Source organism: Anarhichas minor, unplaced genomic scaffold, assembly GCF_050575085.1.
Source record: "Anarhichas minor isolate MPS153535 unplaced genomic scaffold, ASM5057508v1 ptg000002l, whole genome shotgun sequence".
Taxonomy (NCBI): Eukaryota; Metazoa; Chordata; class Actinopteri; order Perciformes; family Anarhichadidae; genus Anarhichas; species Anarhichas minor.
In genome coordinates, this window is record NW_027466448.1 from 8,349,631 (window position 1) to 8,375,451 (window position 25,821).

Sequence of the window (25,821 nt, forward strand, 5' to 3'; positions counted from 1 at the left end):
AACAGCTTTATCATTCATCACTTTTGCTGCCTAACGCATTAATAGTCTCCTACTGAAAGACACAATATAATCGGGATTTGGACTCCTGTTTCCACTGTGCTGATTTTGCACTCCGGCTTCCAGGAGAAACATCCAATGCAGGCACAGATATGGCAAAGTTCTCCCCAACTGAAGCACTTTTGGCTCCTCTCTGCTGCTTTAAAAAACTGTTCCAATGCACACCTGAATGTGATTTATATGCTCTTGAGTTTGGAGTTTTAATCTGATTAGTTTTTAATTGGAGCCGTACTGGCTGTGAGTTTGAATCTGATTTAAAGCCTAACTCTTATAACTCTCATAACTAGGCTTCTGTATTCAGTTAAATTTAACCTGCAAGCTGTCTGAGCACTGAAATGTTGCCACAATTACAACTTTCAAGCAGTTTACTTTGAAATTATGCCACAAAAAAAAAGATTATAGTGGAGTTTGCAAATTTGTACTGTGTATTCCAGTAGTTTGGAATTAGAAATGAAAACCAAACAAGCTAATTTAAGTAATCTTTTTTAAACTCTGAAACAATTAATCATACAGAACAGTATATAATTCAGATTCAGTTGCCAGGTGGCACGAATCATGTTCCAACTTCCTCACAGGCACAGTCAGCGAGTCTAAACCTCATAACTGAAAACAGCCTTTGCCATCAGACTGTGTTTGAAATGTGGTCATTGGAAAATGCATACTGATGTGGGAATTCCGTGAGACTGTTACCTCTCTGTCTGGAGAGCAGTCAACAAACACGTTCTCCAAGTAAGAATATATATAATATAATATAATATATAATATAATAAGATATATTTTGAAGATGGACAGGTGCAAAGAGGAAAAGACAGTAGGAATAAACAAACAAACAAACAAGTGTAAGGAAGGAGGGGGTGGAGGTGTGAAGATGGACAGGACCATGTGTTGATGTTGACAGGTCCTTAGGCCACCAAAGAGCACCACACCTGTAACAATGGTGGTGTCAACCATGGAGGTCTTCCTGGAGGGGGTGGTGGGGGCCCAATTATAATCTTCAGAGCGATACACTAGGTCGCAGACGGACACGCTATGCGCACAATATATAAATGGCTGATCCCAATGACCTTTAAATTAGCTTTGTTTTGAAGTTGAAGTTGTTTTTGAAGTTTTGCTTTGTCTGTTTAAGTTCAAAGCCTTGTGAAAAATGAGCTGAGGAAGCTGGAGAAAGGGTAAAACTTTCACACTGCACTTTATGGTATATGCTGCTGCCTTTTTACTAGATCCTCATATCTTTGTTATCTGAGGCATCAAATTTAACAGCATCGTAAAAATACTGTAATTCATTTACACTGAAGAAAACTATTTAAAATGTCCACATAGAGTGTTTACTATACATTTGCATCAGGATCCAGAGCACTACAGGCAGCTCTCGTTAGCCCCTCTGTTTTTCCTCACTTCTCCTTTTCCTCTTTTTTGATTAAAAGAAAACGAATGAGCACAAGGCTGATAAAGCAACACAGGGGCATTGAGTAGCTCAGGAAATGTCCTGTTATTTCAAGTGTTTCTACGGTTTCCTGCCACACAGGCTAAGAACTTCCTGATGGATAAGGCTGAACTCTCATCACCTTGAGATGGAATGACTTCAGATGGACAAGGTGTCGTTTTTGACTGCAGCCGCTGTGCAGCCTGTCTGTGGAGACACACTATGGAGTCTAAATGACCTGATGGTTTTGATTGAGTATGATAGAAGGGGGGTTGCTTAGGTATTGAATAAGATCATCTGAATACTGTCACTAAATACATTCTTTCTCTCTCTTCAGGGACTGCCAGGGCCTCCAGGGAAGCTAGGCCTGCCAGGCAAGAGGGGTCCTCGGGTAAGTCTCCTTGGTCGCTCTCACACACCTCCAGCCACATCACACACTTCCATTTTTACCCTCTAAAACTGGTTTTATCTGTTGTTCGACCCCAAGATTTTTAATTCATATGGAACCATGTTAATAAGTGTGCCTTTATTTAGGTTTACTGTGGGTATCTCTCTGTGTGCGTGTGTGTTTGTTTGTGTTTTTGCTGCTGCTGCTGCTGACATGTTGACGAAAGCTCATACACTAACGGACCTTAAATAAGCCCCATGGCAGAGAGGTGACTCAGGACGACTGACAGACAAGGACAGAGAGGACTGTATCTGTGTGTTCCAGCCTAGATGGTAAAGTCCTGGACCATTTTATAAAGTTACAATAATAACCTGACAAGCCAGGCTCCCACATCACTTTCAATCCCTCCCATCACCCAGCTCACACACACACATTCACATTCTCACACACAAAGGTTTCCTATGCAGGCAGATTGACCATATTCAGCACGGGGCTGCGAGTGCTGACCTCCCACCCCTAAGCATAAACAGGAAAGCTCCTATAAAGACGGCCTTTCAAAAGGCTGGCTGTGCCACAGGATGCCTAATAAAAGCACTGTAAACAGACAGACAACACATGGCTCCACTGCACTTTCTTCTCCTCACTGAGCTGTTGCAGCAGTCTGCACCAACACTTCATAGGAATCCCATTCTGGACTAATGAAAGGCCTCTTTCTCCGAGGCCGTTGACGAGATAAAGTCTCATTCGTGGGTCTTCTTGGAGGAATCCTCGTTTACGTCCTCTCTTTCTCTCTGTATAGATTCAGACAGACTTGTTTTTAAGTATGTCGACCATTATTGGACGAATGGCCATGAAAATGTGATCCCCTGACTTTTCCTCTAGCGCCACCAGCAGATTGGCATTTGTGGTTTTGAGTGAAATGTCTCGACAACTGTTAGACGGATTGCCATGAAATTGGGTACAGACACTCAAGCTCCCCTCAGGATGAATTGTAATATGTTTGGTGATTCCTTCAATTTCCCTCTAGTGCCATCATCAGGTCAAAATTTAAATTTTCTCAAACTTTATGATCAAATAGCTACAAAATGAATGACATACCAGTCACCCTCAGCTGTGCTTTGTGTTTAGCACTATTAAGCAAATGCACCAATATGCCGTCAGATATATGCTTTATGTCCATAAAATCCGGTGTTTTTTTTAATTATTACTTACTGTTTGTGTCTGTCTGAGTCTGAGAAACGTTAAGTCTCTGTGATCCCTCCCCACTACAGATGTATAAGGAGGTCTTTGTCTGGCTCTAATTAAAGCTATTTAAGCCCTTGCAGCGCCTCCCATCCCGTCTCTAGTAGCAGTTCCACATCAGGCCCACTTAGGTGGATTTCTAATGATCCAAATCAAATTTACCTGTAATAAGACTTTTTTGGGGGCTAAAAAGTCTAAACAGAGAGCTGTGTGAACTTGTTCAAGTATTATATAAGTATGACTCTGTGAGTGGAACTATTTCTGAGTAACCGAGTAGCAGCTTTTCTGAAAATATGCGCAATTTATAACTTGACGGTCTTAAGAACAATTTGTGTTTCTGTGACTTGAGGTTGGAGCTTGGACAGGTTTTGACTTATGGTTATGACTCAAACTTGTCCTTAGTAAAGCCTTTCAGCCTGCTGACCTCATTCATCAGCAGTATGTATCACCTCACTTTGATTTACATCCTGGCGGCTTAGACGTGGCCTTTGTCAACCACAGCAAACCAGCTGTTGAACTGCCTGTGGCATTGTCAGTGGAAGTGGTTGGTTTGCAATGTGCAAACAATGAAAACAAGCCTGTTCAATAAAGAAGCACTTTGGTTTTGATGCCACTTTAACAGAAGTCGCTTGCAAACTCGCCGCCTGCAGTCTCTGACTCTGACCTCACAGTCATTTTGTTTAACGCTCACACAAGTACACACCAGCGCTCACACAAGAGTGTATACATGCTACAGCACTAATCCCACGCCCGTGTAGCGCAGACATATGTGGCCGTGTTTATGACCTGCCTATATAAAGAGTGAGACAGATTATGGAGCTTTCCTGTAAACAAAAGCATTTACCAAGTTTAATTGCTGCAAACACTGAGCTGCATACTTTACGCACTTGCAAACTCACACTCACAAACACACGTCTCCCCTCTTGGCTAGATAAGAGTGTGGTTTTATTTTTGGGACGAGATTTTCACTTGTTCATCACTGAAATAAATCAACTTCAAATCTGAATTTACGCAACCTGCAGGCTCAAAGGTGGCGTGGCATGGTTTGATTTGATCATAAGCATCATCTCTTTTTATGGCAAAAAATAAATTCCAGTCAGGGTGTTTGCTGAAGAGAGAGCTCTGCCAGATTTGTTTTTGAATGACCTTCCGTAGCATCGGATTACCGAAAGTCTGCATGATGACACACAGAGCACCATTGAGCCCACCGAGCACCCCCCATGAACCTTCACCTCTGATCCCACACATGTGAGTGTGAGGCGCCGTCGCACAACAACCACTGTCAGTAAAGAAGCCTTTGCTAGGTGTCCGTGAATACTCAGGGTGAGCCCTTTCGACTCTGTTTGTAGGTGTATAATGACGACGGTGTGAGAGGAAACATGTGGGGGATGCATCGCGGCTACACATGTCGGTATCTATCTGAAGAATGGCTGCACGTATTCGTCTGGAGCCCGCTGGGTCAAAAGGGTCTTTGTCTGAGGAAAAATGTCGGCCATCTTTCCTCATGCTCCCCCTACAAACCACGAAATCCCCCCAGCTTGCTTCACCTGCAAGTGAAGCTAATTCAGATCCCAGATGGACATTTCATATAGAAACCTGGAAAACTATTAAGAACTAAATGAGTGAAGTATTCTTCTTAAGGCAGGGTGTTGGGCAACAGATCAGCTTTTAAATGGTCTTTATACTTCCCAAGGTAAAGTGTTTGTATGGATCTCTCCCTCTGGAACATTACTGTAATAACAGTATAACGAGTCATAGTCCATGCTCCAATTCATTATTTTTGAAACCTCCCTTTAGGCACATTTTTAATACCAGATTTTAACTGTTTGGCATAAAGTTAGCTGTCTAGGTTTCCATCGTAATTTTCAAACTTAGCTTGCGACTTTAACGAACGCTAAAAAATGTTCCTCACTCCTCAGAGGCAAAATTTTAAGTGTGTGTGTGTGTGTGTGTGTGTGTTGACTGGGCTCTTTAATTGAGAAGACGTCCAGTGGTTTTACATGCTCTTGATCTAATGTTAGTTTATCAGACATTGCCCCTTCGGCTCTCATTTGGCACGGCATCATACAGAATGTCTTTTATCTTTAATGCGGTGACTATATATACATTTTAAATGTATTTTACGAGCCTGTGTTGAAAGTCAGACTGTGTTTACAGCATTTCTCATCAAAAGGCCTTCTCTAAAATATTCTGTATGGGAATGTAATCTTTGGAGCGATGTCATACGTTCAGATTTAAGATCCATAAGTGCATATATACAATATTTCTTGTCTTTAAGTTGCACATATGGCTTTGGTATATAATTTTGTAGACCCAAGCACTGATGTTTATATACCTCGGAGCAGACAGCACGCATGTTACCATAACGCGAAACATTAGGAGCAATCATTTCTTTCGATTTTGACCATTTTGTCTCAACTTAGAATCGTAGTGAATTGCGCAGAGCTTGCAGAATTATTACCACAGGAGCCACAGTAACGCCCTGCGTCGCTGTTCAGATGTTGGTGGTTTTTCATTTGATAGCCCTCAGCTTGTGTGCGCCACACCCCTGGTCTTCTCCAATTAGACACCTGTTGTGCGAGAGAGGGACACGACATGGAGGCAAGAGCACAGTACCAAATGTTGGTGCCAGCCCGTGCCTACCAGTGTACTGCCCAAGCTGCGGTACGCCACAGGGTTAATTTTGAAGCATGTAATTGAAACAAGTCTAGTTTGTTTCGGTTTATTTAGGGCATGGACAGCCTCCCTTAACACTGTCTGGACACTCTAACTCTTGAGGGAACGCCAGCTGAATACAAACTGAAAATGAAAGGGGGAAGAGAGTGTGGGAGGACAACAGGCAGCGTCTTGAAAATTCTTGGAATCAAAATTTGTACAAGTTAAAAACAGATCGGATCTCATCAATGCAGCGTTATTATGTAATTTGGATTTATTTGTCTTTACCAGTTTGGAGTGTGGAAATCATGAGTGTTTCACATCAGACATAACGACACCTGCACACACACTTCGTAACGTCCTGTTCAATCCTGTCTCACGTGAATCAGACATGACTGTCATCAAAGCGCCCTTTGAAAAGAAGAGCAGCTACAGCAAAAGGCATTTATGTTGTCATGTCTGCACACGACCAGTATGTCTGTTTTTGAACTTTGCTCAAAGGGCTTTTATTGTTGAGCTGTATAACCCAGCCCAAACCCCACATCACTTTTTTTTCTCTCTGCTGGATAATAAAGAGCTGTCTGTCTGGATGTCGCTAGATGTTGCTTTTTTGATGCTGCAGACCAGATCACTAACGTATTGGCTTCCTCATTTGTTTTCACTCAACTCGGTGAAACTTGCTAACCTGGCTCTTAAAGCAATTGTGGCTCTTTTTCCTCCCTCCCTGACTCGCTCTAACCCTTGACCCGCTCCGGCGGTAGGTTGGGGGCCCAAGGGTACCACACCACGTGGCGGGCAGGAGCGAGGTCAGAGATCCACGGAAAAAAGGTCACTCAGAGGAAGATAATTTAGACCGACAGACAGATGGATCGATGGCAGAGACGAAGCAACAACCCCTTTCTTTTTATCTGACGGCTACAGTTTAAACCAAAGAAAAATTGGTGTCGATCCATTCTCCGGCTTCCAAAGGTTTTCTGCTAAACCGTCCCATGGGGGGCTGCTGGATGGGGCGAGGTGGTTCACATTACCAATATGCTTCTACTGTAGATCTCGCTTTGTTTGCCTTCAGACACAGTTGTGTTCATTTCCTCAGCAACAGCCAATACGGACAGAAAGGCACACCAGCAGAGGAATTCCAAATGTTATGATACTAGATGATCTGCATTACTCATTAAGAAGCCTGGCAAATGTGTGTTTGTGTGTGTGCGTGTGTGGATGGGGGGTTGTGGATTGTGGAGGCAACAGGGGGCAGGAAAACCACCTCCATATGGTGAAGCAGCTCCACAGAGCCCCATTTTCCGAAAGCTTCTACCACCAATAACAACCCCAAATACCTCACCACCCAACGCACACATGCACAGCTGATGCATAGGAAAATAGGTTAAAGAGGCTCTCCAGACAGACTTTGCCCAACCCCCTTCTCTGGTCTCATTCACAGTAGCAAAGCCACAGTCTGCATCAGCTCAATATGATGATTGATTGAGATCTCGATAACCGTTTAATTATGTTTCTCTCTCTCAGGGCGCCTCTGGTCCCCATGGAAACCCTGGCCGAGCTGGTCCACCCGGGCTCAAGGTATCTAACATCACTCTACGTCTAACTCATGATCACAAGTCAGCCTTTCTTTGGTTTTCAAGAGCCCTGCAGCCACCTTGATTTTTCCATTGCATGATTACGTACCTCTTCTACTAATTCAATAAGACGTTTATGATCCTCTCCTGCCTCTAAGGGGAATGACAATCCCACAAGGATGTGTTACGTTTTCAGTTTTTCTATATCAGCTGGAATCCATAAAGAGCAACGAGGGCAATGGAGCCTCTTGGTTGAAGAATCAAGGCCATCTAAGTTCACGACAGTGCAGTCATACCTAGCAGTTTGAGACTACATACACCACTGCATCGCTTTAACACATGTTGCCGAGGTAAAAGTCATGATTCCCATTTGCATTTATTAAAGGTCGTCAAGGTGGTTCAGATTCTAGGAGATCAGCTCGATTTAAGTCCCAAATACGCTCTAATGTGTGTGATTGTTTATGCATTGGGAAGCTGTTTCTGTGTAAAACGGGTCTTTGTGCCACCACTGCAACTCGAGCGGAAAGAGAAGGGTAGTTGGACACCAGGGGTGTAGAAGTGATTTATCAGAGCTCCGGGGGAAAAACGTTACGAGTCGGAAAGTGAGAACTCCAAATAAATCTGTCTCATTTTAACGTGAGAACAGGAGATGACCCTGCCCTAGACAAATTCTCTGCATCGCTCATCTTGTTGTCTGGACTGATGTATGCCTTAGCAAACACCCTTGACCTCTGGCACTGTGTGCTCAGAGTACATAGTGAGGAGCACGAGCTATATTCAAAGTGCATTATACAAATGCCTTTCATAAATGACAACTGTGCAGATGCCCTGCCCTGAGCCCCGACCTCCCCAAGTCACCCAAAGGGAGTGTGTGTATCCATGTCTCCCTGATGTAATTTATGTTATTCCTTGTTGCATTCTTCACTTTTTACGACCTTCCTCTCACCATTATCTGCTATCTGCTCATCTTCTTGCTTAAATTGATACCACTTGCATGTCTGTATGTTAAATATGAAGCTATAGCCAGCAGCCGGTTAGCGTAATCGACCCGTTTCCATCTTTATGCTAAGCTAAGCTGCTGGCTGTATCTACACATGTAACATACAGAAAGGAGAGTGGTATCTATCTTCTCAACTAAGTCTCAGCAAGAAAGAAAATAAGAGTATTTCAAACTCTTCCTCGAAGAGTTGACAACATCCTAAACGAATAAGGCTCAAATCGAAAGCTACGGTCTTGCCTGGCTCTGTCCCAAAATAAAATTACAAAACTAACTTACCAGCGCCTCTAAACCTCACTAATTAACACCTTATATCTTGTTTGTTGAATCTATACAAAAACAAAGTTTGCGGTCTTGCGTAGGGTTATGTGCCAGACTTTTTCTTGGCAGGGAGCAGAAAGCCTGCAGTCTCTTGGAAGTCACTTTACCCGGCCAACAAAGAGCTTTATGCGCTTTGCAAGTGGACTTTTTGTTTGATTAAAAACGATGTTAGTCTAACAAACAGGCTAGATCCAAGAGCACTCAAAGAACACAAACGGAGTGATAATGGAAAAATACTGTGGGCAGACTTTACAAGTCAAATATTTGAAACCGTGCCTTAGTGAATGAAGAGTAAATTCTCGACAGAGTGGTGCCGAGCAGACTTCTTCTACCTGGCAGGTGTGTTGAGAGAATGATTCTGAAGTGTTTGATGTCTCAGGGTGCACTGCGATCTTTGCCCTTTCATCGTTGATAAATGAAACAAAGTTGTAAATAGCAGGGGTCCATGCACTCAGCACTCAGCAGTCTAATTTCCGATCCAAAGCTTTGATGTGTTGAGGCCCCGTTATTGTTACCTGCTGACAATGAAGCTTGCTGTGTGTGACTGGAGGGGCACTGAGCCCACGTAATACACTGCGTCTAAGAAAAGCATCTGGAATGGGACTTCATCAGCCGCATGATAACTCAATCCTGTTGTTTGTCATCAATTGTAGCTTCCTTTTATCTAGTGTGGGATTTATAGAGGCAAGCTTTTGTCACCTAAACCCTTCTCTTCCAAATGAAATTTGCAGGCCAGAGAAGTTCTTTTGTTTATACGATTGTTCGTACTTTCAGAGACAGAGGTACATATGGTTGATTTCCACAAACACAAAGTCCTCCTTCTGTGTTTTTCTTTTCATCAGGGGAGAAAAGGAGACTCTGGCATCTCACCTGGGCCAGCACCTAAAGGAGAGAAGGTACTGTGTGTCCCCTGTTCTTACACGCTTCATCCATTGTAACATTGTCTTGCTCCTTGCACATTTATTATTGCTATTTGTGCAACCACTCGTTGCTGCCTTTTGACGTTCTGGCTTTCTGTTCCAGGGAGACTCAGGAATTTTTGGCCCGGTGGGACTGACTGGCCACGAAGGTCGGAAGGTAAGACCGAACAAAACACCCGAATGCTCTTGCACCAAATTCCTTCCAATGAAACAGTATTCAAAGTTCATAAATGCGGGCCTTAAGAGCACCCATCAACACGTTGATGTTGCGATAGAGCAAAGCGCTTACAACTCCAATAGTGATGGGAAAGCCCAGGAAAGAAAGTTTGCATGAGTCATCGTCAGCATTCCATAAGCCTTTTGTTTTTGTATTGTGTCTGCTGTGATGTTTTAATGCATCTCTGTTTGCGTGTGTGTTTGTGTATTTAAACCCACTCATTTTTGCGAAGATCTCTCTTTGCCTCCTCCTTAATTCTCTCTTTCTTCTTTTGTGCTGTGTTCACCATTTCTTCCATCTGTGTTGGCTGGATCCAGCACAGAGGGGTTTTAATGTTGGCAGGAAGGATGTCATGAGGGATAAAAGGGGGGAGGTTTGTGTCATCAGGGAAATGAGGATCGGGATCATGCACTCAAACACAAATTCACCAGTGTCTCAGATGTTACTTAAGTCGTAACTTGAGGGATTCATGACTGTAGGGAAGAAAAAGTGGGACAGAGAGGAGTCGAACGAACACAGACCGAGAGTGAGTCCGAGGGGAAAGTCTGAGTTGTGTATGTGTCGATGTTCCTGGTTGTGTGCGTGCATTGCTGCGTGCTTGTCAGTGTGTGTGCACATAAAACACACATCAATCAGATACAATGCAGCAGTGATTCCCAACCAGGGGTATCTGCAGTTGTAGAGTAGCTCTGTTCATTTGAAACTAATTAGCCAACTAATTAGCTTGCAAACTAGCAATTTAACAAGAAGTCTAAACTATAGTAAGGCAAGCTTATGAGTTGTTGAATAGCTAGCGTTAAATGCACATGTGCATGTGAACCAGAGTTCATCAGACAGGGCTGGGTCTCACTGTATTTTAGGACACGATCACCACAACTGTCTTGGTGCTCCTCAGGTCTGAAGTAAAATAATCTGTTTCACGTATTCTTAAACAATCAGTTGTAAACAAACGTCTCATAGTGGCAGAAGAAGATGTCTTGGACTACAACCACATTCTGTGACGACTAGAATTGAACCCTAATGTCAAACAAAGTAGAAGAATTAGCTGAGCGATTGAATAGAGCAGGTAGATTGTATGCATTTCAACAGAGGTGTGAAGTGCCTCGGCATGTATTCACTGACTTCCAAGAGCCACAGTGCTCTGTGTCGGACACTAGTTGGATGGCTGCCTCGAGTTTAACATATGGCTTTTGTTAGAAGTCGGCTTTTCTCCGTGCGTCTCTGTGTCCAGTTGCATGTCTTTCTCTTCCCCCCCCCCCCCCCCCCCCCCACACACACACACACACACACACACAGTCAGAATGGAAAATGTAAAGCTGGTGGAAAACATTTGCAGATTTCTTTGAAGCTGAATGAGTCTTGGCGGAGATTTGACGGCCCATCAGAAAGTTAGACAGTGACGTGTGAATCAGAGCTGCAGGTGAGAGTGTGAACTACTCTGAGATTATCCGAAAATTCTTGTTCAGCATAATGGAAAGATTACCTGGCAGGGACAGAAACTGAAAGTGCCTACCCGTTTAAACTTAGATGAGCAGTGCAGATGCTTGGTAAATTGGCTTCACGACATCCCAGAGTACATTATAGCTGCCCCTATGAGTATATCAGAATGACATCACATCATCATGTCGGGAAGTTGTTGTTATGGCATCTTCGTCAACACTCACTCTGACATCATCACAGCATGCCTCAGGTATTGGTCTATGAACCACAGACACGATGACTGTAGAGGAAACTTATTAAATTAGCCGCAAGCAGTCAGCTTCCTTTCCGTACACAAACACGGAGCGGCTGATTAACCCATTTGCGCCACAGAATGTACAAGAACTCACAGGTCTCTCGCTGTTCTTCGCGCTGTTGATGTTAATGAATCTTGATCCTACATGCCTACACATTGCACCACTTTGACAGAAATGTGAGTCAATGTCCCAACTGTTCTGTGGTGGCGCAGGCTGTCTAGAAACAGGCTTTGTTTTGTTCTGTTTTCGGTCAGCTCAGGTGGAAAGTCCCAGGCGTGTAATCTCCTGATTCAGGTCTCTCCACTGAGACACTGAGGCCGCCTGCTGCAGGGTCAATGCAAAATTGAAAAGCAACGATGACTTTAATTGCAATTGCATCTCAGTGGTGGGCCACCCTGAAACACCCATGTGCTGTTTCTAACTCTTCATACCTCTCGAGCTGTTTCTTCTTGCTCGCTTGGCTCGCTACTCTGAAACTGTGGTTTAGGAAAACGGGACAACAGCAGCTTTTCCTCTGTTCTGCTTTGTATTTTCCCCCTCCACCTTCTTCTCCGCTGTCTCTCTCCCACACACACACACACACGCACACACAGGCTTTTAGCAGCCCTAGCTTGACACTTCAACTGGGAATTCTGGAATTTGGCTGCTGGTTTTCCATGGAAAACTTTAATGGAGAAAGCAGGGGTGCTTTGAACGTGCGATAGGAGAGTGTGATTTTACACCGCCAGACAAGCCAAGCATGTTCCGCTCTGTACAACATTTGTTCTACCAAGCAGACTCTGAATGGCTTTTCAGTATGGCAGGCAGGGTCAGGGAGAGGGGACACACACAGGGCCAAACCTCAACGACAAGGCCACATTACAAGCCACACGTCGTACCTTACTGCCTCCATCCTTCTTTCTTCTAATGTCTATTCCCACTGCTAGTGGATCTGTGTCTTCTCACTGTTTGTCTGCCTTTTCTACATCTGTCTTTCACACTACGACTGCTTTGTTTATAAGGAGTGCATACACGTCTGTGTGCTTTTCACATATGTGCCAGGATTTTTGGTTTTTTAACTTTGCCTCTTAGCACACAGTGAGACATTTGTGTTTGTAAATGTATGAATTAATCCTCATTGTGGATAGTCCAGTTGCTATTGTTTACTATTTATGATTTTATACTGATAATGTTCTTTTAAGAGTAAGTCCAAACCATAGTTCCCCTAAAAAGAACATCCTACAAGTACAAAGCGGAATGATCTTTTATAATTTTCCTGAAGAGGCTAGACAGTGTATTAATCATACTTGTTTCCCTCATTTATGCAAGCAAGTTTATTGCACGACATTAATCTGTCTAAAGCTGCCCAAGACCTGTTCCAAACCAAACTCTCTCCATTTAGTTCCTGCTCACTGTTCAAACTAACAAATCCACAGGCTCACCATCATTGTAATTATGGGAGAATTCAAATCAACCATCAGTTTTGTGGCATGTTTCACGAGAAGAACAACAAATCATTGCTTCGTCTTCCGCCGTGCTGGTAGTTAATAGTGATACTGCATGCAAGCAAACATATGCTGCTGAAATTGCGGTTCAGGCGGGGATGAGATGAGGGATGTTTTTCCGCAGGTTAGATTTCAATCAAATTGTCCGGTTAGGTTCATGCAGTTTTGTTTTTGTTTTTTTTAACATCTCTACCCACCAGACATCCACATGCACAGAGTGAAGTGTGTACAGAGTAGCTGGTAACGAGTCAGAGAAATGACATGTCTTCTGCAGATACAACATGTCTCTTAATTTATTTCTGCACAAATGCACTTAACGTTCCCTGGGGCACTACTCGGCTTAGTGGGGTAACGGTGGGGGTGGGGATAGGAAGGTGTTAGGGGTGCTACCGGGGAGAAAATCAAAAGCATTCTGGTGGGTTTATCTGATTAAACACACATGCTTGTTAAACAAGTGGCACTAAACACAGGCGGGCCGGTGGGAATGGCCGCTCTCATTAGCAAAGCTCATTATGAGTGAGATAAGGATCTGAGATGGTCTGGCTGGGGTTGGAAGGGTATGGTTAATACCCGGGACCCACAGTATGTGTGTGTGTGTGTGTGTGTGTGTGTGTGTGTGTGTGTGTGTGTGTGTGTGTGTGTGTGGCTTGTGGACCTCACAGCACAGCATGGGAACATAAGCCGCTACACATGTTTGTACTATAAGTAAGCCGTCTAATAACACGGTGTACATGTATCTTTGTGTGTGAATGGGTGTGCATGTGCTTCTCTTCCTGTCTTTGCTTCCATGCACATATCATATTATATATCAGGCTCATGGCAACAGATGGATATTGTGAATCAGACCAGCACAAATTCATCAACACTTCATTATAACTGGCCAACAGACCAACATCAAGTGGAAATTTTCAAAATGTCAGACAAAGGCTCCATGTGTGCAGCCATCCCTGTTCTCTCCACAACACTGCTGACCAACTGCGCTTTTTCATGAAAAACACACACATGTTTCTGCTTGTGTTACAGCAGCGGTCTATCAGCACCTGGTGACATCTCTGGTTGTTTAATGTGTATTAATCATGGATTTCCATCCCAGTTTCAAGCGTCTCCTCCCAGTGGTCTTTTGATGATGTGCATCAGTTGATAGCTGGGCTTTGTCTTAGATACAGAGATCATTTTTTACATCATTATTCTGATTTTCATTGAAAAACATATTAAAATGATTACGGCGTGATTTTCGCAGGGATCTGTCCCAAATAAAGTCTGTAGAAGAAGATGTTTGGGTCAGAACATCTCTGCAGCTCAACAATAGTGAATTTAGAATAGTATTTTGACACACATATTTCACCTTTAACAAATATTGCACCTCCTGCATGAAAATTGCAACTGGCCATATTACGATTTTGCTAAAATGTTGATTCATTTTGCAGACCTAGGTAGGATTTTAAGGCTAAAATATAGATTTATTTAGTAATAACTGTTATACTTGCTACAGAGGTTTGTTGACACAGTTGCTGCACCTATTTAAGTACTGAATGTGGAGTGTAATGCTGACGATGGCAGTTTAAAGTACTGGTATGAAGGTGTAAGCCAGTAAGAGTGATCATTTAACATAATGAGAGGAGGGATGCTGTGTCCTCTCCCCCTGCTGCAGTCAGATGTCAGGGCTAAAGGATGGTTTACAGGAACTCAGGGAGCCTTGGCTTGGTACTCTGGAGCTGTGGTTTAGGAAAACGGGACAACGGGAGTCTTTCCTTTCTTTACCCTTCTGTTTTTATTTTGTTGTTCCCTCGTCTTTCCTTTCCTTTCTCTCTTGCTCTCTCACTCTATCGAACTGTGGTCTGGAAAGGCTTGTCTTCCCACTTTTGATGTAGTTTCTCTTCGCTCTTTGTTGGGGGTCCGTGTTGCTGGAGTCAGCAGAACTGCAGAAAAGCACTACATCAGGCTGTCTTCTCTGTTGTAGGCGGAGGAAGGGACCTGCTATCTGACTCAAACAGGAAGGCATTTATATCCTCAACATGCCATGATCCTGGCACGGCCTTGCGAGCACAATTTCTCTATGAACATGGCCAGTGGAAAGTCTGATCCCTTGACAGAAGGGCAGATTGATTCCTTGCATATGGCACTGAACCTGTCTGTCGGTGCTGCCATCGTTAACATGCACATTTTACTTCGCTTAAAACTCCACTTTTTCCACGTTTGCGAACCGTGTGTGTTTTCTTTTACCTCTGCATTATTATATGCTTCAACTAACTTCCCATTTCTCTTATGTTTGTCTCTTTAGGGACAGAGAGGTCACCCTGGTCCACATGGACTCCCTGGAGAGCCTGTAAGTATCTCTCTCCATTCCATCGCTACCTTTTTTCCCTGGCTTTCATACCATATAGATGTCGATCTCCCATGCCACTGCTATTCTTCACACTTCCATTAATCCCACACTTGAAAAAAGTTCAACATCCCCAAATCTTGCAACTCATGCCAAGATGATATGTTATTATTGTCCTTGTTTGTTGTTAACAGATATAACAACCCTCCTTTATGCATTTTTGCCTTCATGAGTGTCTAGATGTTTTGCTATAATAGAGTCCTCCATCAAGGCCCTTATCGATGACTAGTCCCTCCTTTTCTCACGTCTCACCTCATTCTTTTAAAAGCCAGTCGTCATCATCTCAGTCTGTGTGTATATGTGTGTGTGTTTGTGTGCGCGCACCAAGCATGCCTGCAGTGTAGCCAGATTAGATTAGCCTGTTATGAAGCACTGGTGAGGACAGACTTCTGGCCAAAGTGCTGTGCTGTAGCGATGCTCTCCAGGATATCAGAAAGCGATGCCAAAGAGAGAGAAAAATAGAGAGAAGAGAAACGGGAACGAGCCAACTAGGCCAACAGTGACACGCTCACTATCACACTGTAGCTTTGACGAGAGTTTCCCTTTGTGTGACTGTCTTTCTCTGGACCGTTCCCTGCCACAAATGTTCGGCCTCTCCTTCAGCATGCTACATTTATACTATCTTAATCTTGTGTGCGCATTTCTTTTCTCATACTCTCCTCCTCCTCTATCTGCCCCTCTTCGGGGATAGCAGTTCAATGAACTCCTTTATTCACTGCTACAAGTGGGAGGAGACAGGACTCTGGCTGTTTGGTCCAGCCCAAAGGGACTATTTTAAGTTTGGAGCATCCAGCCTCGTGTCCAGAGCTATTTTCAGTTGGGACGGGTCATACTACTGTTGGTATTAAGGAAAGGCCTGAGTCATGGAAAGCAGAGTGGAACATTCTCCTCATTGTCACACAGTTTTAAGTAAGTCCCCGTTCTCCGGGTGACATCACCAGCGCAGGGAGTTCCCGCACTCCTCCTCATCATGGAGAAGGAGTCCTCTTTCTCGCTCACCATCATGAGCTCTGTCCATCCTCGAACGCCCCCCTCTTTCCCACAGAGCTGCTGCTGTTGCTCATCACGGCTCTAGCCTTGAGTCTGAATCACCGCGGCACCAGTTACGGAGTAATGAGCACAACTGTTTGGCAGTGTGGACTCTGCAGCTATTGAGAGCAAAGTCCAGCTGGTGCGCATAAAGTGTTGATGGCTCTTTGTTACTGTAATACACCACGAGCTGTGCTCAGAGCCCCACTTCACTGCTGGCCAGTGAACGATCTAAACCTCACTCAGCCAAATTCTTCGTCTGGCTTTAACTGGCTGCATTATGCACTATATTTATCCAAGAGAGGGAATGGCAAGCAGTGCACATGGCTGCACGTCCGGAGTGTGTCAAAGGAAGTTATACATGAACACTTGTGCTCCGCGAAATTTGGACACAACCTGCTACACACACACACACACACCTACAGACACACACACACACCAAACCAACTCCTATTTAGCTTGTGTGAAGAGACCACATCTCGTCAACTTTCAGCAGTACCCATGAGTCCTGGTATCCAACAGATAAAACTTGGTAGGAATGGACAATATGCAGTTTGAAGTACATGTACATGTACTGTACTTACGTATTTTATTTTCATGACACTTTATACTTATACTACTGCTGCAATTCAGAGGCAAATCTAGTACTTTTTACTCCACTAAATGCATTTAACAGTTAGTTACTTAACAAATTAAGATTGTCTATCAAAACATATGATCACTATAAATTCAAATACCCAACAGTATAAAAAGTACTTAAAACTAACATTTCCTCTATAGACTACAGCAGTAAAATGCAACTTATTGTTCACATGAATGTATCAGCAATAATAATAATATAATGTATAACAGTAATACCTTCACAAGGGTATTTAGTACTTTAGTTTTGATACTTTCGAGTTTATTTTGCGGATAATACTTTCTTACTTTTAGCAAGAAAACACATTCATCTCCTTATTATACAGTCGTTAGCTGTTATATCTTTAGTCATCATAAAATCTCCTCTGCCCTGTCTCCCTGTCTGATAATGTTTGCTACTGTGCAGAATGGTCTGCCTGTGTGTTTTGTTACTGCAATTTTGGTCACCCACCCTCCCCATCTCACTCTCTCTCTCTCCACCTCTCCCTCTCTCTCCCTCTCTCTCTCTCCCTCTCTCCCTCTCTCTCTTCCCTGCAGGGAGAGCAAGGTCCAGTCGGAAGCCCAGGTGCCAAAGGTTATCCTGGCAGGCAGGTGCAGTAAATCCTCTGCTGTGACTGGTACAGTTGTAGTCAGGGCCATAGTAAGGGCAGAGGGCCAAGTGGAATTAGGTTATGTTGAACAGCTGACTTGGAAGAAAATATTTGGATAAACACTGTATAGAGGAATTGGAATATTTGGTCCAAGAGAACAACATCACAAGCTACAGCCTCAGAAATTACCATGAAGCTGAATGGTTTCATTTATTGCATCGCTACAACATTATACAGGATTGCCTGTTATTGTGTCCATAACCTCCACAGTATGTGGGTTTACTGGCATCTTTATAATCACTTGCACATTTATTTAGGAACTAAATATTTAACATTTTAAACAATCTGGTGGCATTTTAAATGTGTTTGATAGACTGTAATTTGCAGTCTTTGGCCGGCCACTTTTCAATGCCATCGTGATGCTCAATGACAAACACATTCACAGTGTATTTTAGGAAAACATTTTTTCAGGTATAAACCAGTAAAAGTGTAAAGCGCTGAAATAAAGACCCTCTCTCTGTGTTTCAGGGTTTACCAGGGCCGATAGGACCATTGGGGCCTAAAGGCGTTCGGGTAAGTCTTCCCTTCACATGTGCTTCTCAAGTTAGATTTTATCAGACTAAATTACTAACATTGGTGCTTTGACAGGACCAGTGAACATATAAAACGTATAGAAGGAGACGCGCAGAAAGTTGTTTAATTAAAGGTTGCACACTGTTGGTATTTTGTGCCGTGAACCCGTTGTTGCATGAGGACATGCATGTGCATGTAGATGCAACGACATCCAAAGTGCGTGCACGACAGTATGAGAGCATGCATGCACTTTGGTGCACCAGCATCCACCACTGCACACATAAACACATTCATACACACTCACCCAAACAGTGTGTGCCACTATTAATAGTATGCTAAACATAGGAGTCTTTACTTGTAGTAGAAGCAGTATATTACTGTATATGGACACTTGCTCAAAGACTGGCTGTTGATGAGCCTTTCCGCTTACAAACACGCACCCTTAAAGTACACAAACAAAGAGAAGCATGCTCACGGACACAAACAAGGATTTTTATGTTGAGTTCCAATAAAGGTTCTTTATCAGCTCCCCCTGGCTGCTCCAAAGCCTCCCCTACCCCCACTGGCTGGAATTTCCTGTTTAAGCTCCGTATGAGGCCCTGCTGTCTTAAGGAGGCATTCTAGTCCTCTCGCTCTCTCTCACTGAGCCGCCTTTCCAAATATTCCGCACTCTCTTTTGCAGCATACTCCATATTGTGTGCACGTCAACCGACTCTACTTGCCTGGAACCATCTACCTGTTCCTCCGGTGTTCTACTGTTGTGGTGTTTGTGCTTGTGTTCCTCTATGTGTGTCTCCCCCTGCACCGACAGCCCATTGTGATGTCCTGGCTATCTTCAGAGATCCCTGGCGTGAGGGTATGTGCCCTTGGACTACATCGTGGAAGCCAGCACCATGCAGTCCATGGGCATATACACTTGCCTCATGGCTTGGTTCTTCATGGAAGCCCACCCTATCCATGCTGGACCCTCGGCCCCTGAAACTCGGCCCTAGAGCTAACAGGAGTTGCTGTTCTTTTATGGCGTCCAAATACTCACATCCCATATTTCTCCCCTCTCCCCTTTTTCCCATCTTCTCTCCTCCTTTCCTCTTCTCTCCTTTCCTTTCCTCTCCTCTCCTCTCCTCTCCTCTCCTCTTCTCTCCTCTTTCCTATCTCCTCTCCTCTCCTGCAGGGTTTCATTGGAATCCCGGGGCTTTTTGGCCTGCCCGGGGCTGATGGCGAAAGAGTGAGTTCTTGTCAAACGTGTATTTTCTCTCAAGCACACACAATAATTGCAGAAATGTACAGTGACCAACTGAACCCAGCTAATGGGCCCTGTGAGAGGAAAACAGTGCCTCTCTTGCCATTTTATTCAGCTGTCTTGTTGTTGTTATAAAGTAGGAAACGGTCCCCAGCTGTCCGAGGTGCTGCTGTGTGGGAGTGTTGATGACTCATATGATAAAAGCCCCCTCTTAGGGCCTTTGAACTGCCTGAACTCATCAAGGCCTCCTCCTTCTGTACAGCCTCTAAAACATGCAGCGATTAGCCTACTTATGACACGCTCCAGGAGGTTTCGTCAGCGCAGGCCAGGCTGTAATCAGGATCTCTCTAGACAGCCAGATAGCGAGATGGCACATACCTTAGCTAACAAGAGATGGCGTCTTCTTCCAGGAGAAACTGGTGATTATTTAACATATATATGTATGAGATGGAGGCCTAAATCCCTCATAATAGGCTGGGAAAATATTTGAAAGGCTGCAGTCAGCTGTTCCTCACATCTGTTGGAGCAGGAGTTGATAGAAGCTGAAAGCTTTTTAATGATGTGTTTTGGGCTTGAATTACTTATGCCCAAGAATGTTATGCTTTAGTTTTGACATGGTTTGTATATAATGTCTGTCTTTCTTCTTTGTTTTTCTATCTTTCTTGAACCCTTCCCTTTCCCCCCCTTCTGCTTTGTTTTCTACTCCACCTCTGCTCTCTCTCGTTTTGATTTTCAGGGCATTCCCGGCGAACCAGGGAAGAGGGGCAAGATGGGTAGGCCGGTAAAGTTTTGTCTCAACATACTTTACAGATAATCTTTTCAAAGAGTGATGAATTGTGCTCGGTTGACTGTGAATGTATCATCTGTTATTAATGACTTTTGAAAGAAAAGACGGTGATGGGGGAGATGGTGACAGATCTCAAACAACGTTCCAATGACGATTTCAAATTCATTCTTCTATTGGGGTCATATTGAGAGCTTCTGGTGCAAAGACTTCAACACCTACACTGCACATGGGAAACTTATAAGGTCTGGATTTACGTCATTGTCTCGGCTCATTATTTCCATGGTTGCTTGAAGGATTAACTGCAGCCTGAATACATGTGGAGTCCCACCAGCAGCCCGTCGGAGTCTTGGATGTAACAACAAAAAGGTTTTTTGTTGGGGGAAAAAGGCTTTTGGTCCCCCTCAGCATGGAGCTAAGCCATTTGGAGGAAGCCGTCGGTTCTGCTGTTTGTGTCAGATAGTGTTCAAAGTCAGTTCGACAGACTGTTTCAGAAAGAGTGTGTAACCTTGAAACTCACGGCTGAGATCATTTTGCAGCTGTTGCTTATTGGCTTTTCTGTAAATAAGGCCTTTACAGACCAAAAAAGTCATGAACACACGCGAGCCAGAGTCCGCTTAGTGTGAGGTTTTGAGAACTTCAGCCTATTCTGTAATTAGACAAATGTTTCAGAAGCAGCTGTGGATGCAAATTCATCGTGTTTTAGGCTTTGGATCATGTGTTTCCATTAGGTTTTTGTGTCGTACGTGAGTTCTCGCCACATAAACAGGGCTGTATTATAAGTCGCAAGCTGTTTTTCAAGACAGTTTGCTGCAACAAAGACCTTGTTAAGGCCGTTTCACAGTTCTGCCGCTGGTCATGCAAACCCACAGGTCTTCACATGGAAGTGCTGTCATCACGGCTTGGTCTTTTCCTGCTACAAGCAAATCCTGAATGATTTTATGACAGCCGCAGCACTGCTATTCAAGGCTGAAAAACAAATGAATATTTATGCAGTTCTGCAGTTTATGCAGTCAAACTTAACAGAACAGCAGAGTAGTAGCGGATGCCTGTTATTTTGATAATACAAAAGCCCCATAACTGACCTGTAAACGTAAGTGGAACACACACACACCATCATTTGATTTCTGTGCTCCTGCATGGAAAATGTAAAGCTAGGACACTCACAAGATGATCCCTGAGAGATCATCCTTCTCCTCCCTGATGGAGGACAAAGAACAGAAGAAGCAGCTGAACTGCAGCCAGACATTTTAATGGCCATAACCACAGCGCTATAGTGCTCTGTCGAGGAAACACACACACACGATCAGTCCACTGCAACCGAAGAGTGATGAGGGAATAGATCTAAAGCAGCGGAGAGAGTTTCCGAAGTGCAACAGTTCTGCATTTCAGCTTGACTTCTTTTTTGTTACACTGTTTAGGGTTTGGCTTTGTTTGTCTTTTTAATCGGGCTCATCAGTTGCAGTGCTTTCACATCAATACGTTATGAGACAGTGAGTGCTGCTGCTGTGTTTCACTATTTCATATCAAAGCTGAGGAACATCATGTAAAAGCAGACAGTCTCATATGACTCTCATCAAAGGCTTTTTCAAGTGCTCTACTTGGTTTCCCACATTTGTCCTCCGTTGTTACGGCAGCGGTGACAGCTGTATGAGCAATCCTTTGGGTCAGTGTCATGCTTCATAGATTTCTCTTGCACTTGTGCCTCCCCCTGCGCGCACAATGTCTTAGAACCATGAGGCAGTCTCATGCACTCTTTCGGTGGGATTCCAAATGTCATCCAATGGCCTAATAGGAAAAGAAAAGAGCTTTTTGTTACACTGTTATGTTCGCATAATTGACCTGACGGGATGTGTCCGTAGATTGAAGCATAGGGGAATATTAACATACCATTAGTCACAAGGATTTATCATTATTTCAATATGAAGTCAAACTTATCCCACACTGGGTAAAAAAAACATACTGCAAACTCAAACACAAAGAGTTGCATTTAGTCAGCAGATTCTTTTTATATTTATTTTAAGCCCAATCACAGCTTAAAATAAATATAGGTGCTGTATATCTAAAACATCTCTACTTTTTCAAAAATAACTGCCATTTTCTGGAGGTATGTACAGTAATTAACAATTATGGAACAGCGTGTGGCAGCAGGAGTATGAGTGTTTCTGGATGGTCGGGTTCAAGATGCACTGGCCCTCTTGCTTTCTGCAGATGCGGTACGTCTTTGCAGCACCATCAACTGCTAGCATAGCTCAGATTAGCATCCCGTTTACTGCTAAATGGACAGAGTAATTACTTGGCTCCCTTATTGCATTTAGAAAGTGCACTCAGCCTAGAACAGTTGGCTACCCACACCCTACAGCTGAGGGATTTAATGTATATAATGGGGCAATTATGCTCTTATTTTGTACATATTTCAGATAACTTTGTGTCTAATGTTATGTTTGAGTCAGACAAATTGTCAAAATTGCTGTGCAATTACAGTAGCAGCACTCTTGGTTGCGTAACAGTCGGCGGTGTTTGTGCAAACATCCCTTTTTAAATTTGACTCCATAGTTAAAGACACAATGATTTACTCTACTTTTTTGTGGTACTGAAGGTCCATAATTTAAGCAAACCCTTCTCCAATGAAAAGCACTTTTTTTTACATGTTTTTATTTTGTAGAGTTTCTTTAATTCTGTAATTGGGGGATGTGATTTTTATTATAGAGGCAGTTTTTGTACAGTCAATTAAATCAGCATTGCATTTAACTATGTTTGCTGTACATATATGTTTGCTATGTTTGCTGTACATATTAGCGACTATAACCAAAATATTTTCCTATTAATCACTACTTTTATTTGATTTATGTTCCCCTCCACTCTATGGAGATTTATAGCATCTTTCAGCTCATTGTTTTGGTTTTCTGGTCCGTAACTACTGTTTTGTTTCACTCTCAGGCTCTCATAGTTTTATCTTCAGACGCAGCAGGTTTTCTCATCAAAAAAGTTCTTAAAAAAACCAAACAGCATAGTGGAGACCAAACAGCACGACTCCAAATGAAAGCCAATGTTGCTCCGTATCTGCTGGATGTGTAAATAAGCAACTGTTTGCTAACAAAGTGGCCCAAAACAATAAATGGCACATATGTAAAAGCAAGCAGTACAGGACCCATGAAATTGAATGGATGTCTGAGTTGGATTGTCACTGATTGTGTGCAGCCGAACATAAAAGCTAGTCTGTCTCTCTGTTCTCAGGGGTTTCCAGGGGACTTTGGGGAGAGAGGACCACCTGGACCAGATGGAGAGCCAGTATGTCACACATCTAAATACATAACCAATGCACGTGCTCACACACACACACACAAACTGAGTGCGGTGGTTTCACTCACACCTACCCCCTACTGTATTACTATTGGCATTTTGGCTGTGCTGGTGAGTAAATCACCTGGCAGTCCGACCGTGTGCATGCTTTTTTTCTCTTTCATTTGAAGTTAGTTCTTTGCTCCGGACAAGTTTTACTGCCGTATTTAATTTCGTCCCATCCCGATAATTCTACTTGGCACTCGTTTTTCAAAAACTTGCAACGTTAAGGGGGGCCAGTTAACTGGCTTTTCTTTCAAATGCAACCTTTTCCATTCACCAATGTAAAGTGGCCACCAACACACACATACATGCAGTATTATTGAGAGGTGATATCCAAGAATACTAAATGATGTAATAATATGTTGTTTTGAGTAAAGACCAGTCTGTTGCATGTCAGTTTCCACATCAGCTTATATGATCTCAGCATTTTCACCATTTCTGGATATTGTCATTCTGACAAATGTACTACTTCATCAGTCATAGAAGTGACTCTAAAAAGAAAACTTTCACATATAAAAGTTGCTCTTTAACAAGCTCATAAACATAAAGTGTATTCAGTGAAGAAAAACTTTACAGACACATCTCTGACTTTTCCAAAGCTTCAGTCCTGTAGATCGAGAAATCCATTCTTAGCTCTTCTTTTTCCTGAGAATAAGTCCTCATCTCATGGTGGTGGCAGAGGAAGTCACAAAGACACATTGAATGTTTTGTCTGCTAATCATTGAGATATTTACCAAGATTAGTGAAATATTTGACATTGTAGCATTAGCAGAGGAGATGGAGGATTACTACAGTAATAAGAAGTAATCCTTTGAGGACCATAGATGCCTTGACAACATTCTATCTATGGTTTTCATTTTAGAAGAGAGACCGAACCTGCAGATTGAAAAAGCCTCAGTGGGATGATCACTTCCCCCTCTACCTTCACCTCAGACACACACACACACATGCACACAGCCCCCTCTCATAAGCTGTGATGAACACTGAGCCACTCTTCTGAGCATGTTTGTTTTAAAAAGAGCCAATAACCCCTGAAACTTGCTCCTTCTCTCTCTCCCTTCATCTCACTGATTTTCTCTCCTCCTCTCTGACTAGGGGGAGCTGGGAGCCCCCGGTCCAAACGGAGTTCTTGGACTGATTGTGAGTAGCAGTTTGTGTGTCTTTCTGTGTGTTTTCCTCAGTCTAAACATCCTGTTTTACCAGACACTTATTCCAGGAATACATAGCTGTAAAGGACTGTATTTAAGTGAAACAGAATATGCCTGCTTAATTGGGGGGGAACAAAACTCAATTAGCTCTTATCATCATTTACACTGCCAGTCCCTTTTAGTGGGAAACTAACCACTCTCCATAGGTTCTTTACCACTGTCAACATGACTAAAAGAGTGAAAGTGGATGGTTTTTGGGATCCAAGACGGAAGAGAAAGTTAATGATCGTAGAGACCGAATTATGCATTTTGTCCCTCCCACATCCTCTCTTGACAAACATGAGAGTGATCCACTGACCGATCAAACTGTCCGAGGCATCTTGCTTCCTCTAGAATCTGTCTCTTATTAACTATTTTTGAACAGGAACCCCCCCCCCCCCGCCCGCCCGCCCACCCATCACCTTGCCCTCCACGCCTGCTCAGCCCAACGACAGCCACATAATTGTGTCTGATTACAATGTCTCCCTGGTTTCTCTTGTCGCGTCCCATCCTCATCCGTCCCTGTCGCTCCTCCTGGTCTATTCTAGGCCACCGGTGGTAGTAGGCCTGTAATCGGAGGATTCTCTGATTACAGCTCTTCTCTGAGCTCCGTATCCTCTGCTGTATACAAGTATACTATACAGTACACACCAGCATGACTGGGCTGCACTGCAAAGATGTGAATGTACAAACACCCTTCTTTCAGGCCACAGTTGGAAAAGGGTTGTATGTAAACAACTTATCAAGAATAAGAAGTAGAGGGGCTTTCTGAACAGCAGTGCTATTTTATTTCATTGTTTCTCTCTATGTTTCAAAATTTCTGTCTGTCCCCATCTTCCTCTTACTCTGCTTTGAGAGGATGGAGGTTGAAAAGGTTGTGGTCTTGGCCGGAATTAAAACTTGGCGCCCCCTGTGGCATGCATTCATGATAAACCTCGAAATCTGAATTCAATTAAACACATTAGTGAGTATAATATATTGTATTTCTTCATACATATCTTATTTGAATACATTAGGTTTTCCCAGCTGAAGAAGAAGAA

The 25,821-nt window shown here is 43.3% G+C and overlaps 1 protein-coding gene across 1 annotated transcript in view; it reads left to right on the top strand.

The window, feature by feature from the left end:
- Positions 1–25,821, top strand: part of col27a1a (collagen, type XXVII, alpha 1a) — a 63,171-nt gene that overhangs the window by 12,768 nt on the left and 24,582 nt on the right. The window contains exons 4-14 of the mRNA XM_076102798.1: positions 1,818–1,871; positions 7,287–7,340; positions 9,497–9,550; positions 9,678–9,731; positions 15,293–15,337; positions 17,600–17,653; positions 18,181–18,225; positions 19,397–19,450; positions 20,202–20,246; positions 23,487–23,540; positions 24,690–24,734. Of these exons, the coding sequence (XP_075958913.1) occupies positions 1,818–1,871; positions 7,287–7,340; positions 9,497–9,550; positions 9,678–9,731; positions 15,293–15,337; positions 17,600–17,653; positions 18,181–18,225; positions 19,397–19,450; positions 20,202–20,246; positions 23,487–23,540; positions 24,690–24,734 (558 nt within the window). The remainder of the gene's footprint in view (positions 1–1,817; positions 1,872–7,286; positions 7,341–9,496; positions 9,551–9,677; positions 9,732–15,292; positions 15,338–17,599; positions 17,654–18,180; positions 18,226–19,396; positions 19,451–20,201; positions 20,247–23,486; positions 23,541–24,689; positions 24,735–25,821) is intronic.